The sequence below is a fragment of the Dromiciops gliroides genome, chromosome 3 (genome assembly GCF_019393635.1).
Source record: "Dromiciops gliroides isolate mDroGli1 chromosome 3, mDroGli1.pri, whole genome shotgun sequence".
Lineage (NCBI taxonomy): Eukaryota > Metazoa > Chordata > Mammalia > Microbiotheria > Microbiotheriidae > Dromiciops > Dromiciops gliroides.
In genome coordinates this window covers 557363805-557379258 of record NC_057863.1, presented here as the reverse complement: position 1 = coordinate 557379258, position 15454 = coordinate 557363805, and the positions used below count along the sequence as shown (strand labels likewise).

At 39.4% G+C, this 15454-nt stretch overlaps 1 protein-coding gene across 1 annotated transcript in view; it reads right to left on the bottom strand.

Moving 5' to 3' along the window:
* PCF11 (PCF11 cleavage and polyadenylation factor subunit) overlaps positions 1–9240 on the bottom strand; it is a 31210-nt gene extending 21970 nt beyond the window's left edge. Inside the window, 4 exon segments of the mRNA XM_043993172.1 lie at positions 1618–1812; positions 2488–2676; positions 4702–4827; positions 8733–9240. Of these exon segments, the coding sequence (XP_043849107.1) occupies positions 1618–1812; positions 2488–2676; positions 4702–4827; positions 8733–8924 (702 nt within the window). The 5' untranslated portion in view covers positions 8925–9240.
* Between the last annotated feature and the right edge of the window lie 6214 nt (positions 9241–15454).

Here is a 15454-nt window from a genome sequence, read left to right as displayed (position 1 = left end):
TCTTCTTGTTCCCTTCAACCTGTTAAGAGCTCCCTTTGTAAAGGGTTTATAAGACCTAATTTCTCAAAAACACTCAGAATTAGGCTTATAAAACATTAAAGATTATGCAGGGCAGCTAGGTGGCACAGTGGATAGAGCACCGGCCCTGGAGTCAGGAGTACCTGAGTTCAAATCCGGCCTCAGACACTTAACACACACTTACTAGCTATGTGACCCTGGGCAAGTCACTTAACCCCAATTGCCTCACTTAAAAAAAAAAGATTATGCAAACATTTTCCACAACATACAAGGAAATTGTGATTTATATGCCTTCTAGAGTATCAAAACTTAACCTATTTAATGGTCAGTACTACCAACTGTGTAATTTAAATTTCTAAATGTAGGTTCTAATCTGTCCCCCCCAGTTTTGGGGGGAAACTGACTAAAATCACTGATAAGAGTTTAGGTTTTTAAGGGTTTATTGAAACATAGTAAAAGAAAGATTGAGAACAGAATTCCTATAACCTGGCAATCCTAGCTTTCCTAACTCCCCTGTGAAGTCCTCTGCAGCCATGCTGATCCCTCCAGCCTTAAGAGCCTGAGCTCCCTGCTTAGTCTCTGCTCCCTCCTTCCTGTCCCCTCCCAGAAATGGGAGGTTCTTCAAGTTGACTGGTTGACTGGGCCAGAAGGTGGTCAAAGTTCAAACTTGTTAGCTTCTGTGAACCATGCTTTCTTAAGTACCAGCTAGATGTGCTTAGAATCTGGTTAACTAGAAGTCAGCCAGTAATCTAATCTGCAGTCAATTGCCTTATCCAATTCAATCAGTTTAAATTAATCTCCAGGTGGGCTCCTGAGTATCTGCTAAATCTCATCTATCACATTCCATTATCTTGACACACAAAGCAACCATTTTAAAGATCTCTCTCAAAAACCTTTATGAAGTTATTAAAGAAGACAGCTAGGTGGTGAAGTGGATGGAGTCAGTCAGGCCTGGAGTCAAGAATACCCTAGTTCAATTCTGGTCTCATACACCAACTAGCTGTATGACCCTGGGCAAGTCACTTAACCTGTTCCACAATTAATTTAAAATGGGGGTGGGATGGGGACAGCAATTCCCAAGGCTGTGAAGATCAAATGAGAAATCTGTAAAGTAAAGCATTGTGTCTAGTACAAAGTGCTATCTATATATTAGGTGCTATTACTATCATTATAGAAAAAGCAGGACTTTTCCCAACAAGACGTTAGAATAAGTCAACATTCAAACTCACTTTCAAGTTTTAGCTTTAACAAAAGTAAAAACACTAGGAATTGACTAGAATTCACTTTGGAAGCATACATTCTGTAAATAACTATTAAGCATATTATAATAATTAGGTAACACTTTTACAGGAATTAAGTGTAACTGTCTCTTTGGGGGAAGAAAACTAAATTTGTACACTAAAATTAGTTATTATCTGATACTCATAAATAGTTTACTTCAATTTGCAAATTATTTTAATATTCTGAAACCATATGCAAATAATTAGGGTATGCTGATTAAGAAACCACCACCACATACAAAAGGGATTCCCCTTTGAGGAAGGATAAGATTTAGAATAAAATACTTTTGGGCATATATATGACATCCATCCCACTTACCAGCTGTGCCTTAGTTTGTTCCAGCTCCAGCTCCAATTTTTTCTGCTGAAGTTCTAACAACTGTTTTTGCTTTGCCAGCAGCTGTTGCCTTATCAGTTGCTCTTGGGTCAAATTCTTTTGGATATCAGGGACAATTGGAGGAGTGGAGATACCAGGGGAACTGACCACTGTGCTAGGTGTAGGAGGTTCTTCGGGCTATGAAAGAATAGTGTAAAAAGAAAAAATATATTATAGCTACACTGGAATTTACAAGGTGGTATGAAAACATACTAAATCATTAAAATTCTTCTGTAACACCTTTTGAATTGAAGGGCCAGCTGTCAGCTTTAAAATGATCTCAGTTAAGAAAATTTAACACCTAAAATAATTTCAAATATGTTACAAATATCTAACCATATCAAATTGCTATTTTCAAAACTGCAAAAGTTTTAAAATGTTATAAATTTATACAATAACAACATTGTAGAGAAACAAGGTTGAAAGGCTTAGGAACTCATTAACCAACCACAATTCCAAAGGACTCATGAATCATACCCCCTTCTCCTGATAGTGATAGACTCAGGTGAAGATAAAGAGTTTTTTGTATATATAGCCAATGTGGGAAGAATTTGTTTGGCTTGACTATACATATTTATATGTTGTTTTTCTTGCTTTTTCAATGGGTGGTGAGGTGAAAGGAAAAAAATATTATTAAAAAGAAAACTTTTAAAAGAAAATGTTACACCAATTTAAAAACAAATATAAGTGATTTCCTTTTCAAATGAACAGATTTAGAGTACCATATTCTGGTTTAATTTTGGTAACTTTACAGAAGAAAAATGAAAGTAGTGACAAGAATGTTAATTATGTAGCATTCATATGAAAACTTACCGATTTGTTTAAAAATTTAGGATTCACATGGATGCTAGAAGTATTCACATTGGGGGGTAGAGGCTTAATTGGCCAAGCAGGATCTAATGAATTAACTCTGACATCCAAGGCATAGAGTTTCTTCAAAGGGAAAATATCATCCCATGTGGAGCGTAATTTAAATAAACTTTTCCTAGTATTTTCATCCACCTAGAAACACAGAACAATTCTATTGCATGTTAAGTTACTATAAAAAGTTTTATACATAAAATGCAATTAATCCTTTTGAACTGCTAAACTATATCATCATCTTATATATGGAACTATGCCTCTTTACAATGGATATATGGAGTTAGCTAATGCTAAATATTTAATTTACTAACTTTGAGTTTTAATTTTTTTCTCCTCCAAGAAAAGTAAACTGGCAAAGTTGAAGCTATTACTACTGCTACTGGCTCTCATTTTAGAAACCAATTTGTTTTTATAACTGCAACTCAAAATGGCAACTATAAAAGCTTCTTATTCACAGTACAACAAAGCTTCCCATATATTAGATGTAATACTCTAAAAACACTGTTTTTCATGGGGAGCAGTCCAAAGTCACAAGAGAAAAAGGTGTATCAGAATGAGGTGTATCAAAATGTTTACATTTTTTAACCTTTAAATGGTCATTACATGGGTTAATTTTAATTTCTCTTTTAGAAAAAATAGTTCCTATCACAAGGTTTCTTAGAAAAGGATGGTGAAATAAAAGACTGATTATCTTAGCCAATTCTCCATTACTTCCAAGTCAGTTTCTAAAACTATGCAAACAAACAGCCAAATTAATTAGCTTTACTTTCACATTTTATTTTACTTGCCTTCTCCTTGGAAATGATAAGTAGTTAAAAGTAAAAATTATCTGGGAGCTAGAAGAGTCATCATGGGTCTTGGAATTTCCACAACCCACATTATCACCCTCTGAATAATTCAGTCAGTGGTAATTTTAGTCTTCTGACATCAATTATAATAGCATTTATTTAAAAGTGTATATAACAACTCTCCTTACTGGAATCAACTATGAAATAACACATGTAAATCTAGCCTAAGATCTAAATGAATTTAAACTGTGAGTTGATGACACATGAAAATGGAAAGACAAAAAGTCTTACTATCTAAAAAGTAATGTGGATCCTCCTAGTACTCAGTTCTCTTTTCCCTTTATCGGAGCCTCCCAGAAGTGAGCCCCTAGCAAGGGTCTGAGCTCGCCACTACTGTGATCAGAAATGCCATTTAGTCTAAAATTTTCATTTTCAATGCAATTCAGTACACACTGCAATTGATACTTCTTTCCTCTGTCTCCAAGATAAATTTTCTATTAACACCTAAGCATTAATTTGTAATATGCATATAAAATCTACTGAAGATTTTTTAAAAAACAACTATTTGATTCTACAACCCAATCCAAAAATATTTTTCCACATAAAAACCACTCCTATAAAAATCCATAAAAAGTAACTATTCTTCCCTTTGCAAGAAAGAGAACACAAAGTATGTTGAAAAATCAATTATTCCCACAAGTGTGAAAGATACACAGGTTCATTTGAAAGTCAGGATATTACCTAAGCAAATTCAAACCTTTACTCAATTCTTCAACATTTTAAATAACTGTATAAACTACATTTGATACAAATTACTAAGTATTTCAGATGACTTCATATCCACAGAGCACAAGAATCAATGCTCCCAAAAACTTTATCTCAAATAATAAAAGGCCTGTATAGCATAATGTAAACTAACATTTCAAACTTAAGCATAACTCATCTGGGATACCTTTACTTGCAGACAGTAACAGACAAGTCATTTCTGACTACCAAAAAACCTCAGAGAAATACTGGACCAACACTTACATTCGGTAGGGGTATTCAACAATCTACCACCACCACTAACAAATATCATTTAACTTATTTTTGTCTTTCAAATCATTCCTGTGAATAATCTAAATGATGAAACAGATTTGAAATTAATGATCAATGCAAAATAAGGACTTGAAAATAACTCTGAAAGCAAACTGTCTTTACTGTTAACTCCTAGAAATTAACAGAACCACTTCCTTTTAAATAGTAAACGATAAAGGAAAAATTTTTTAAAAACCAAACATTTTTCCACCCAAGAAAACCCAACACAAAAACAAGTATTTATTTAATCCGGAACATTTTTTATAAAAATTCAGAATGTTTCTAAATGCATATATACCTTTTCAAACACACAAATAAATGTTGCAACTAGGTTTTTAGTAAAGGCAGTAAGATACTCTCTTCCAACGTTCTTCACAATGGAATCCATAAGATACATAACAGGGAGCTTCTCTGTAGAAGGAGCCTGAAGTAATAAAAAGAAACTGAGAAGTTTAGTATAAGGAAATAACAGTTTAAAATTGTTTGCAAATGAATTTCCAAACCCACAAATACAGACCTATTTTTGGTTGATACTAAGTATCACTGGGTTGACATTAATCTACATGAAGTTCAAATGTTCAATTAAGTTCTCTTACACTGACATTTGTGGAGCAAGCAAAACAAGCTCAATTACTGGGAAAGGGAAAAAGTGCAATCATAATGTAATTACTGAACACAATGTTGTTTCAGGTTTATGTGGTAGTAAACTGTGTTTAAAAGTGGAAGAAAATGAGGTGAGGGTGAAAAAAAAAAAGAAAACAATTCTCTTCTGCTGGAACCCAAAAGTGTTGTTTCATGACCCACACAAACTCAAAATAGTGTGCCTAGGCTTCATGAAATAACAGAATTCAGATTTCTGGCAGAAAGCCCAAAGTAATTTCAGTAGGCATATTTTATATGTTGAATTCTATGTAGCCTTTGTTTTCTATTAAGTCACACTGAGAAAGGACTAGAATTATCTTACAATCCTCATGAACAAGAAGACTCAGGAAGTTTCCCATCTGAGGCTAATGACAAACCACTTTTTAAACTGCATGTGAAACATGCAGCAAGGTGGGGGTTTGTTATTGATACAAGAAATACTGGATCAAGCAGCAGGTTGAGTCGTGTAAGTCAGGTTGAACTTGACACTGGCAACCACGATATGATTTGCACCGAAGATGCTCTTCATGGGATGGACATTCCGTCGAGCTGTTTTTTTTCCTTTGACATGCACAAACCACTGAATCTAAATTTGTGCACAGTCAGTGTGGTGATGTTGATACTGTTAGGGCTTCCAAGGCAAAAGAATTGCTGCTGCCCAAGGTTCAATTGCAATGCCTACCCATTCATTCATTGGCTTTTAGTAGCAGAAGGCACAGCAAACTTCCAGAAAGCATCAGCAGGTACACAGACTTGTTGAGGAGCATTAGAGGAAGGCAAACCATACAAATTGTGTGTTGATTATACTCCTCACTTCCACAGGATTCCCCCATGGTTAAAAACCTTAAGTCATTCCCATTCACCACCACCTTACCCCACCTCCAAAGTGTCCAAGTTTTCTCAAACCCCCAGCAACCTTTCCCCTAGCTAAGTGTAGCTAGGGTAGGGGTCACAACTCTTGAACACAATGCCACTTTATTTCACAAAACCAACTGCCCATACAAGTGTGTGGAAATGCTCTTGCTTTATATATATTTATATAAATAAATATATTTAATGCCTGTACAACTGAATTTGACTAAAGAAACTGAATAATCTTGCATGGAATGTTTCCTTACAGTCCTAACTGGATTTTTTTTAAAGGTCCAGAAGGCCACTACTTTGGTAAACCATAGCCAAGTATCAAACATGTCAAATATGTTATGGATGTCTTTACCCTTAAAAGGTATTGCTATACCATTTTAATCCTTGTTTTCATAAGCTGGTGAAGGCATTGAGGTCATCTTTTTAAAAACCAAAAGCTGTCCAGAATGCTATTTCTATTGTTGTGTATGTAAGTAGTATATAAATAAAGTAGGTGGAGTCTTTTTATGTAACAGTCATTTGTAGTTAAGGCTGTCTCATGGTAGGGGTCAAAGTATATGTGAAAACTGAATTTCAAGTTTAGTAGTTCTGTGATTCTACAAAATAAGGATATAAAACACCCCCTGAGGGTAAAACCAAGCCACTTTGATACTAAAATGAAACAATACCTACCCATCCCTCCCCTCACCCTCAATGGTCCCAACCCTCATTAAGACAGATTCCAAAATCGTGGCAGAATGAAGACCTTACATCTTTTCCTTAAACTGGCTTTAATCGGGAAAAGTGTAGCAAACTCACTCACGGCTCTCATATCACTCAGTCCCAAGAGCTTTCTGTTCAACTATTTTACCACTGTGTATTTGTCCACAAACTAGATGTTTTAATGTGGTTACTATTTGGGGGAATTAATTTTCCAGTTCTTGAAGGTCTTCCGGATCCATCGAAACCATTCTTTAAGTGTCAACTTGAGCTACAAAAATCAGACTATTTGGAAAGTAAAATTGACAGATCACTTAAAAAAAAAAAACAGCAAGCTATGGTTTCAGTAATTAAAGAGCATTCAAATTCGAATTAAGAGCTAGGCCTTCAACAAGGCTAAAATATTTTAGTCTTCAAGTCCCATGGTGTCTGTGATATAAAGAAAGGAATTCCATCAACTAAGGAAATTTTAACCTATCTGCAATGGTTTTGTATTTTCAAACCTTCCTGTTTTAATTTTGTGCTTTAAAAAGGCCAAAGAAAAACAGTTGTTGCGTAAAGGCTATCCGCATGAAAACAAAATTTTGAACCCTGAAATACTTGTATTTAGCTGTCAAACTGTTAGCATGTTGGGGCCTTAAAAAAAAGCTCACTGCTTTCTTGTCCCCTCTAAGTAAAGGACTGAAAAGGGCCACCTGAAAAAGTGTAACACCAAACACTTAGTTTCTGTAAAGATAAGGAAGAATGAACCCCAAGTCACGGAATTTAAAGAACTTTGTTTTAAACACACAACCACACATTTAAAAATAAGTCTTGAAAACAGATTCTACACCTTACAATGGTAAATAAAAAAGACAAATACATATTTTATATGTTTTATTCACAAATTTTATAATACCAGTCACACATTTCAAAACCATTTATTTAAAAAAAGTCAGACCACTCATTTTACACTAGACAGAAACCGTCTCTAGACAATATTTTGGTGGTTGTTGTTAAAGTGGCCTTTTAAAGGAGTTCTCTCTACTGAGAGCTCATCCTGTATAACGGTAGTCACTAACATTAACTAGGAAAAACTAAACCATAAATACAGGGTTGAAAATTATTTTTAAAACTCACACTGGGAGGCTATGTTATAGCCCACTTTTGTAATATCTAAATTTAACAGTAACTACTTAAATGACATCACTAAAGAGTCTTCCCACTCCCACCAATAAGGTCCACAGAATAGGACTATAGCCAAATAAAAAAGTGGCACAAAGGATCACCTCCGTAGATGGGTGAATAAAATGTAAACCTTCAGTTAAGGAAGACTAAAGAGAATCAGGAACTACACTGCTTAGGAACACTATATAACAAGGCCTCTGTTAAGGTCAGTTCTTTCCCCTCCCCCTACAATTAGGATCCCAAAAGATTGGGGAAAAATTGTTTTCTCATTTCTCATAATCTGTGGATATCTTAAACTCTCTAAAAGGAGAGATGAGTGCCAAAAGGTATATTCTAGTCACCCCCACCCCAATATGGGGTTGACGGGTGTGAGCAGCTGCCTGGCTGGCAGGGAGTGGATCCTCCTCTCTTCCCCTTCGCATCATGTGCCTTTCAGGCGCCATGTTGGGCTCTTACAAGCGGCTGCTCCACTCGGGGGCCAATCGCCCTACGACCCCCCCACTCCCCCCACCAGCTCATTCCCATTTCCCTTTTCACCTCCTCCCAGGTCCCAAAACACCATTACCAGAAAGGGGGGGAATCGTGTGGCGGGATGGGAGATGAACCCACTCCCACTGCATACGGCTAATGTTGCATTTTAGCTCCGTTTCCCAGCGTGAAGTGGAATTGCCCCCCCACCCCACCCGACCAAGGTCCATCCGAGAGATAGATGTATAGAATAGGAGAGGTCTGAATGGGGTGCTGGTAAGCGGAAGTGGGGCTCCACCCTCCCCCGCCCGCCACCCCCCTCCCTTCCCCGGGGACAGGCCCCGCCATGCTGCGTGTATGAGCCTGAGCGGAGGTGGGGGTGGGGAGGGGGAAGAGACTGTCCCCCTTGGATCAGAGTGGGACCTGGGATGAGGCAGACACTAGTATTAGGGTATTAGAAGAATAGGAGGCTGCGGGGTGTATAAAAACCTTGGCGGTTTGGGCCTCGATGAGGGAGACGATCTCCTTGGCGAAAGGCAGGTTCTCCTCAGCCAGAATGGTCAGCATATTGATGTGCGGTTTACTGTTGAAGGTCAGGTCTTCCAGGGACGACTGATAATCCCGACAGGCGTCCTCCCGGGCCCCCGCGGTACCGGCCTCGGCCGGCGCCGGCTCCGACATCGCGCCGCGGCCCCCCTCCGAGATCCGCCGCAGCTGTCGCCGCCGCCGCCGCCCGCTACCCCGCCTCCCTCGCGACTCCTCTTCCTCCTCTCGACGGGTCACTCGCGGCTCCGGCTTTACCACATGCTGACCACGGAGGGGGGGTTGGGGACAACACCGGGGGGGAGCCTCGGGGGGGAACCGCCGCCGTCGCACGGGGTGGGGGAGGGGGTTTCTGCCTAGTTCACTCGCCGCCGCTGCTCCTTCTTTCTCCACAGACACAAAATGGCGGCGGCCGTGGCGGCTCCAGCTCCGAAAATGTCTCTGTTACCAACCGCTGCGTCGTGCGAAATGAGCGAGGGGGAGGGGAGACGCTCAGAAAGGGGGCGGGCTCCGGCAGGATGCCTAGTCCTGATTGGATCTTTCACGGGAAAGATAGAAAGTACCCCTCCCCCCCGCAAGACGTCGTCGTACCGCCTTCTTCCTCGGCGCCGCCACCCTCTAGCGGGAGCTTTCGCAACTCCGACCATCGAGGTGGAGTGTAAGAGAAATCTCTTCTCATTGGTCCGTTTGTACAAGACTGTTCGGTCATTTGTTACCATAACAACCCATTCAGAGAGGCCCATTCGCCCCCCCAGGGGCCAGCCCAGCGGCCTCACCTAACCGGTTTGAGGAGCTGCGTGGCCAAATCTCGGCCCCCTTTTCCTCCCTTCCCACAGCCTGCGCTGGCACCAATGGTGATTCATCCAACAACCCTCCCCTTCAGCTCGGGGAAAGACATAACTTGTTCAGGGGAGAAGGGGAAGTGGAGAGTGAAGGGGGGGTGTCTTCTGTTTCGGGTAGCTGGCTCGATCCACGCTCCTCACGTCTCAGGTGCACTGAGGCCGCGGGTCCAGGTTGCAACGATGGCTTCAGCCACTGCAGCAGTGCAGCCCCCGCGCCCGCACAGGAGCACCCCGGGTGAGAGGCCATTCTCGCTCCCCTGTAGCCTCCCACCAAAAAGGGGAAAAAAATGCACAGAATCCCGCCTAACGTGTCCTGCGCTGCTGGGTCCCAGGGGACCGGCCGGCGGCGGAGGAGCACCACTTATCTGCCTGGACGTCTATCTAGTTCTAAGGGGAGCCCTGCGGCCCCCTCGCGGTTGGCATCGAGTCCCCAGGGCCAACGGCTTCGTCACTGTTTACCCCGGACAGAGAAAAGCAGTCACAGGGGCTCTCTATCTGCTCCGAGCTAAAAATGCGGGGGAGGGGGAGGGAATTAATGTGCACTCATTTGTTCCCGCGTGCCCGGACCTTGGGGGCTCCTAGGCCAGGTCTCTACGATTCCTTAATTGTTGGACGTCAGCGATATAAAATAGAAGAACAGAGCCCCCGAAACTTTCAAGCCCCTGGAATGCTGCCTAACAGGAAACCAGGAAGCATTTTTTTTTCTTTCTCCAAGACAGACCCTGAGCTAGGTCCACGAGGGAAAGTCTCACTGTTCCCCAGTTAATTCCCTCTCCAGGGTTAATTGCCGGCAGCACGCTTCATTGTTTCCCTTCTTAGGCTACAATTCTGCATAGTAAAAGCTACTTTGTTCTTCCCCTGAGGTAACAGCTCTTGAAGAGCGAGTGAAGCATTTCAAGACTGTATCATGTGCGTTTGCTATAGTTTTATTTCCCCCTTCCTTGTCATAGCTCAGGAATAAGAAACTGAAACAAACCAAAAGATGAGAAAAGAGGGGGAAAGCCGATTTGTCACTCACTGAAGGTAAAAATATGATTGGATAGCCCGTGAAGTTTTTAGGTCTCCATCGCTGACGTATTTATCTAGACGGGGTGGCCAGAGTTAATAATCTACCCAAATTTCAGGTTTCCACTTCAGTTTCCTTACATTCCTCCTAATTCTTCAGGTGAATGTGTTTTCTTAATTTTGACATCTGAGGTTTATCCTTTCTGGTCTTGTATAATGATGTAAGTGCAAAGCAAACGTCTAAAAAGAAAAAGTTTTCAAAGGCCTAGTAGTGTTAGCTCTAGAAAGTTGGCCATCCATCAAGGGGGGGTTGGTTGTATTGTTTTGTTTTGGCTACAGAAACTCTAGAGGATCTACTAAGGACAAGAAGGGGTTGCACCTGTAAATAGCACACGCCCTCCCCCCCCCCAAGGAAATTTAAGTAGAATGTAAACTCCTTGAGAGTAGGCACCATTAAAGTATGGGAGTTGTTTTGTCTCTGTATCCTCAGCACCTAGCAAAGTGCTTTAACACTCAGGTGTGTGAATATATATTAAAATCCTTAAATTTTTTTAATCATAAAAGTATTTTATTATTTTCCAGTTACATGTAAAATAGTTTTCAACATTTGTTTTTATAAAATTTTTAGTTCCAATTTTTTCTCCCTCCCTTCCCTCCCCCCTCCCCAAGACAGCAAGCAATCTGATATAGGTTAAATATGTACAATCACATTAAGCAGATTTCTGCATTAGTCATGTTCTGAAAGAAGAATCAGAACAAAAGGGGAAAACCTCAAAAAACAAAAAAGTAGAAACGGTATTGTTCTGTCTGCATCCAGATTTCACAGTTCTTTTTCTGGATGTAGAGAGCATTTTCCATCATGAGTCCTTTGGAATTATCTTGTAAAATCTTTAAATTTTTAAGTAGATTCGAGATGTAGTGAGCTAGTTCCCTAACTCACTCTGCCTTGCAGGCCTATTGTTGGAATGAGTTACCATTCCTACTTGGGGGAAGATGGAGGAAGGAGTATGAGTGAAAATCATTCTTTTTAAGATTCAATATACATATATTTTAATCATTGCATTTAAACAAAGAAATCTCAAGTTCACTTCATATAACTTAGTGTATTTAAGGTAATTTCATATACTTGCATATATTCAACTCATTAAATAATATGGATTACTAACTTTAAGATTGTGAAAAGAACTTTGATAAAGTAATTTTTTTTCAGAATAGCCAGAAATTGTCTTTTTGTTTTGCCTCTACCGCGTCGTCCGGTATTCACTTCCCTTCAACTCACTTAATCTCACTAACACATTAATAAACTCTTTTCTCCTAAATCACTTCCTGGTAGAGGACTGGACTAAGGTTAAATTGGGTGCTTAAGGGAACTCTGAGAAACAAAGGGGGGGGGAGCATTATTGTAGAGGCTGGAGGGAATGAGAATTCATTGTTGATTCCCCAAAAGTTCTAACAATACAGAAAATCTGGGAATTGGATTCTTTGGAAAGCTGACCTGATCCAATCATCCATTATTAAGCAAGTTTTTAGTTTAGAGATCCATATGCCAAAACAATTTATTATTGTGGTTGTTTAGCCACATTTTCCCCCATGAAACTTAAACCATATCCCCAAAGGCAATTCAATAACAATGTTTCCTTGATTTTTTAAATGTATCTAAAAAACTTTTATGTAAATATTTCTTTTTGAAAATGTTTTCCTATGTCTTCCAAACAATGTTGTTTGTGAATTGACTTGAAAACTGTATCATAGGATGTCAGCAGTAAAAGGGATCTTATTCAGCCCAGACTCCTCATTTTATAAATGAAGAAACTAAGGTCACTGAGCCTAGCCCAGAATTAGGCTACAACCAGTAAAATCGAGTCAACAAGCATTTATTAATCACTTACTAAACATCAGAGATACAAAGAAGGACAAAAATAGTCCCTGCCTTCTAGGAGCTCACCATCTAAGCAGTAAAATCACCATAGGAACCCCAGTTCTATAACTTCAAATCCAAGGTCTTCCTGACTCCAAATCCATCGCTTCTACCTACTGTACCACCTCAATTCCCAGAAAAGTACTAGACCTGAGTCTACTTCTTACCCACTCCCCAAAACATTTATTGTTAGCTATACTTAACCCCTCTCCTTTGAGCCTCACTTTCTCCATCTGTAACTTGGTAATATCTACTTTACCCACATTTTGTGACAATTAAAAGTGGGTTAAATGTAAAATATTTTATAAACCTTAAAGTACTATATGTGGGACTGAAGCATGTTATTTTTCACTTTCGTTTTCCCCCTTTTATTCAAGTTTTCTTGTACAAAATGCCTAGTATGGTAACGTTTTACATAATTGCACATGTATAACCTATATCTGATTGCTTACTGCCTCAGGGAGGAGGGAGGGAAGGAGGGATAGAATTTGGAACTCAAAAATTTAAATAAAAATGTTTTGTTGTTGTTTTTTAAGTACCATATGTGGGAACTATTACTCTCAGGTAGAGAAACAAGTTGGAGGGACAGATGATAACGTCAGTTTTAAACATATTGAATTTTGAGTGGCCAGTGTGACATCTGAGTAGATATATCCAACAGGAATTTGGAATCATGGAACTAAAGCCCTGGGAAGATATATAGAAATAATAGATTTGGGAGTCATCTTTATATTGGTGATAATAATGGCATCCTTGTCATTAAAATTACTACCAAGTGTTAGGGAACAGAGAGAAATAAAGGAAAAGGTCCTAGGTTAAAAAAGAAAACTTTTAAGGAATACCAAAATTTAATGAGGAAAAGGGAGTTTGAGGAATCAGCATTAAAGACAGAGGAGTCAGGAGAGATATAAGAATAGAATCATGAGGTATGGACCTGAAAACCAGGGGAAGAAACAATGTAAAGAAGTAGATGGAGGGCAGCTTGGTGGTACAGTGGATAAAGCACCAGCCCTGGATTCAGGAAGACCTGAGTTCAAATCCAGCCTCAGACTCTTGACACTTACTAGCTGTGTGATCCTGGGCAAGTCATTTAACCCTCATTACCCAACCAAAAAAAAAAAAAAGGTTCACAGTGTCAATCATAAGATCATAGATACAAATCAAGAAGAGACCTCAATAGCCATCTAATCTAATCTCATTTCACATTCAAGGACCTTTTATAGGTCACTTGCCTAGTATGCTCCGGGCTGTAGGAATCCCCATTTAAAAACAAAACAAAACAAAACTTAAATCCACCCACTTGTTCCATGCAAATTAGTATAAAGGGATAAAGTACTACATCTAGCTATGCCCTTTGGGTGATGTTCATTATCTTTACTGGCCTTTGTATATGCAAAAGAACCGCAAAACCTAGTCCAAGTTTTCAAGATGCAATTAACTTAGTCAAGTTTTGTATTCTTTACCAAATTACAAAATCATCTACTCAAAAATAAATGGCAGGGCAGCTAGGTGGTGCAGTGGATAAAGCACTGGCCCTGGATTCAGGAGTACCTGAGTTCAAATCTGGCCTCAGACACTTGACACTTACTAGCTGTGTGACCCTGGGCAAGTCACTTAACCCCCATTGCCCTGCCAAAAAAAAAAATGGCACAGGGCAGCTAGGTGGCACAATGGATAGAGCACTGGCCCTGGATTCAAGAGGACCTGAGTTCAAATCTGGACTCAGACACTTAACACTGTGTGACCCTGGGCAAGTCACAACCCCAATTGCCTCACCAAAACAAACCAAAAAAAATTTTTTTAATTAAAATAAAGGGCACTCCCTTACCCATAGGTATAAGTGCAGTCTGAATGGGACACACTCTTATATCTCACTGTTTCTATTCCCCACCTGTTACATCTTGAAATTTTGCCAAAGTTTGAAAGAGGTACATCTTTACACTGTCACTTTCCCAGATACACTGATTTCTGACCATTTTACTACATTCTTCCTAGTTGTTTAAGTATACACTTGCCTCAGAAGTAAGACTATAAGCTCCCAGAAGGCAGAGATTGAATTGTAGAGCTAAATTTGACAGCAAGTGCTTTCACACACACACACACACACACACACACACCTTTGCAATGGTAACATCACTTTTTTTGTCCTTTTGCTAAAGGAACCAACTAATATAAACCATCACCATAAAACAACTTACAGTGGGGCAATTCCCTCTACCAATGCATATTGGAGAGTTTTGTGGGGCCACTGCCACTTTTCATGTGTGGTCTTCCCTTAAAATGTAAGCTCCTTAAGGGTCGGTACTATCTTGCTTTCATATCTCCATTGCTTAATATAATGTCTAACATAGAATAAGTGATTTAATAAATGCTCTGTTATTCATTCACAAAGTGATATTTACCAAGGGTCATATAGGTAGTCAATCTGAGTCAAAGGCAAGAGTAGAACCCGGGTCTCTTAGACTCACAAAGCAGCCCTTTATCTAGTATGCAACATTTGCCTCTTGAGAATCACTATGGATTAGTAGGAACATGAGTTGATATGTATAATATATATTATAACATTTATTTTTATACTATTGCATGCTATTGATAGTCACAACTGCAATGACCAAATAAGTGAACCATCCCATAATAATTTATATTTCATATTTCTATATCACTTTACAGTTTGCAAAAGGGCTTAGATATAGATATCTTGTTTTTTCATATGTGTGTGTATGTTTCATTTTGTCCTCACAACAACCCTAGGAAGGTACTCTTTTTTTTTTTAACAGATGAGTTTAAAAATTAAGTGATATGACTAGGTCACATCCCTTTATGAGGCTGCTTGGCACAGTGAAGGTACTTGGAATTGGTAAACTCTAGATTCAGACTCCTGCCTCCATCATTTAAGAGCTCTG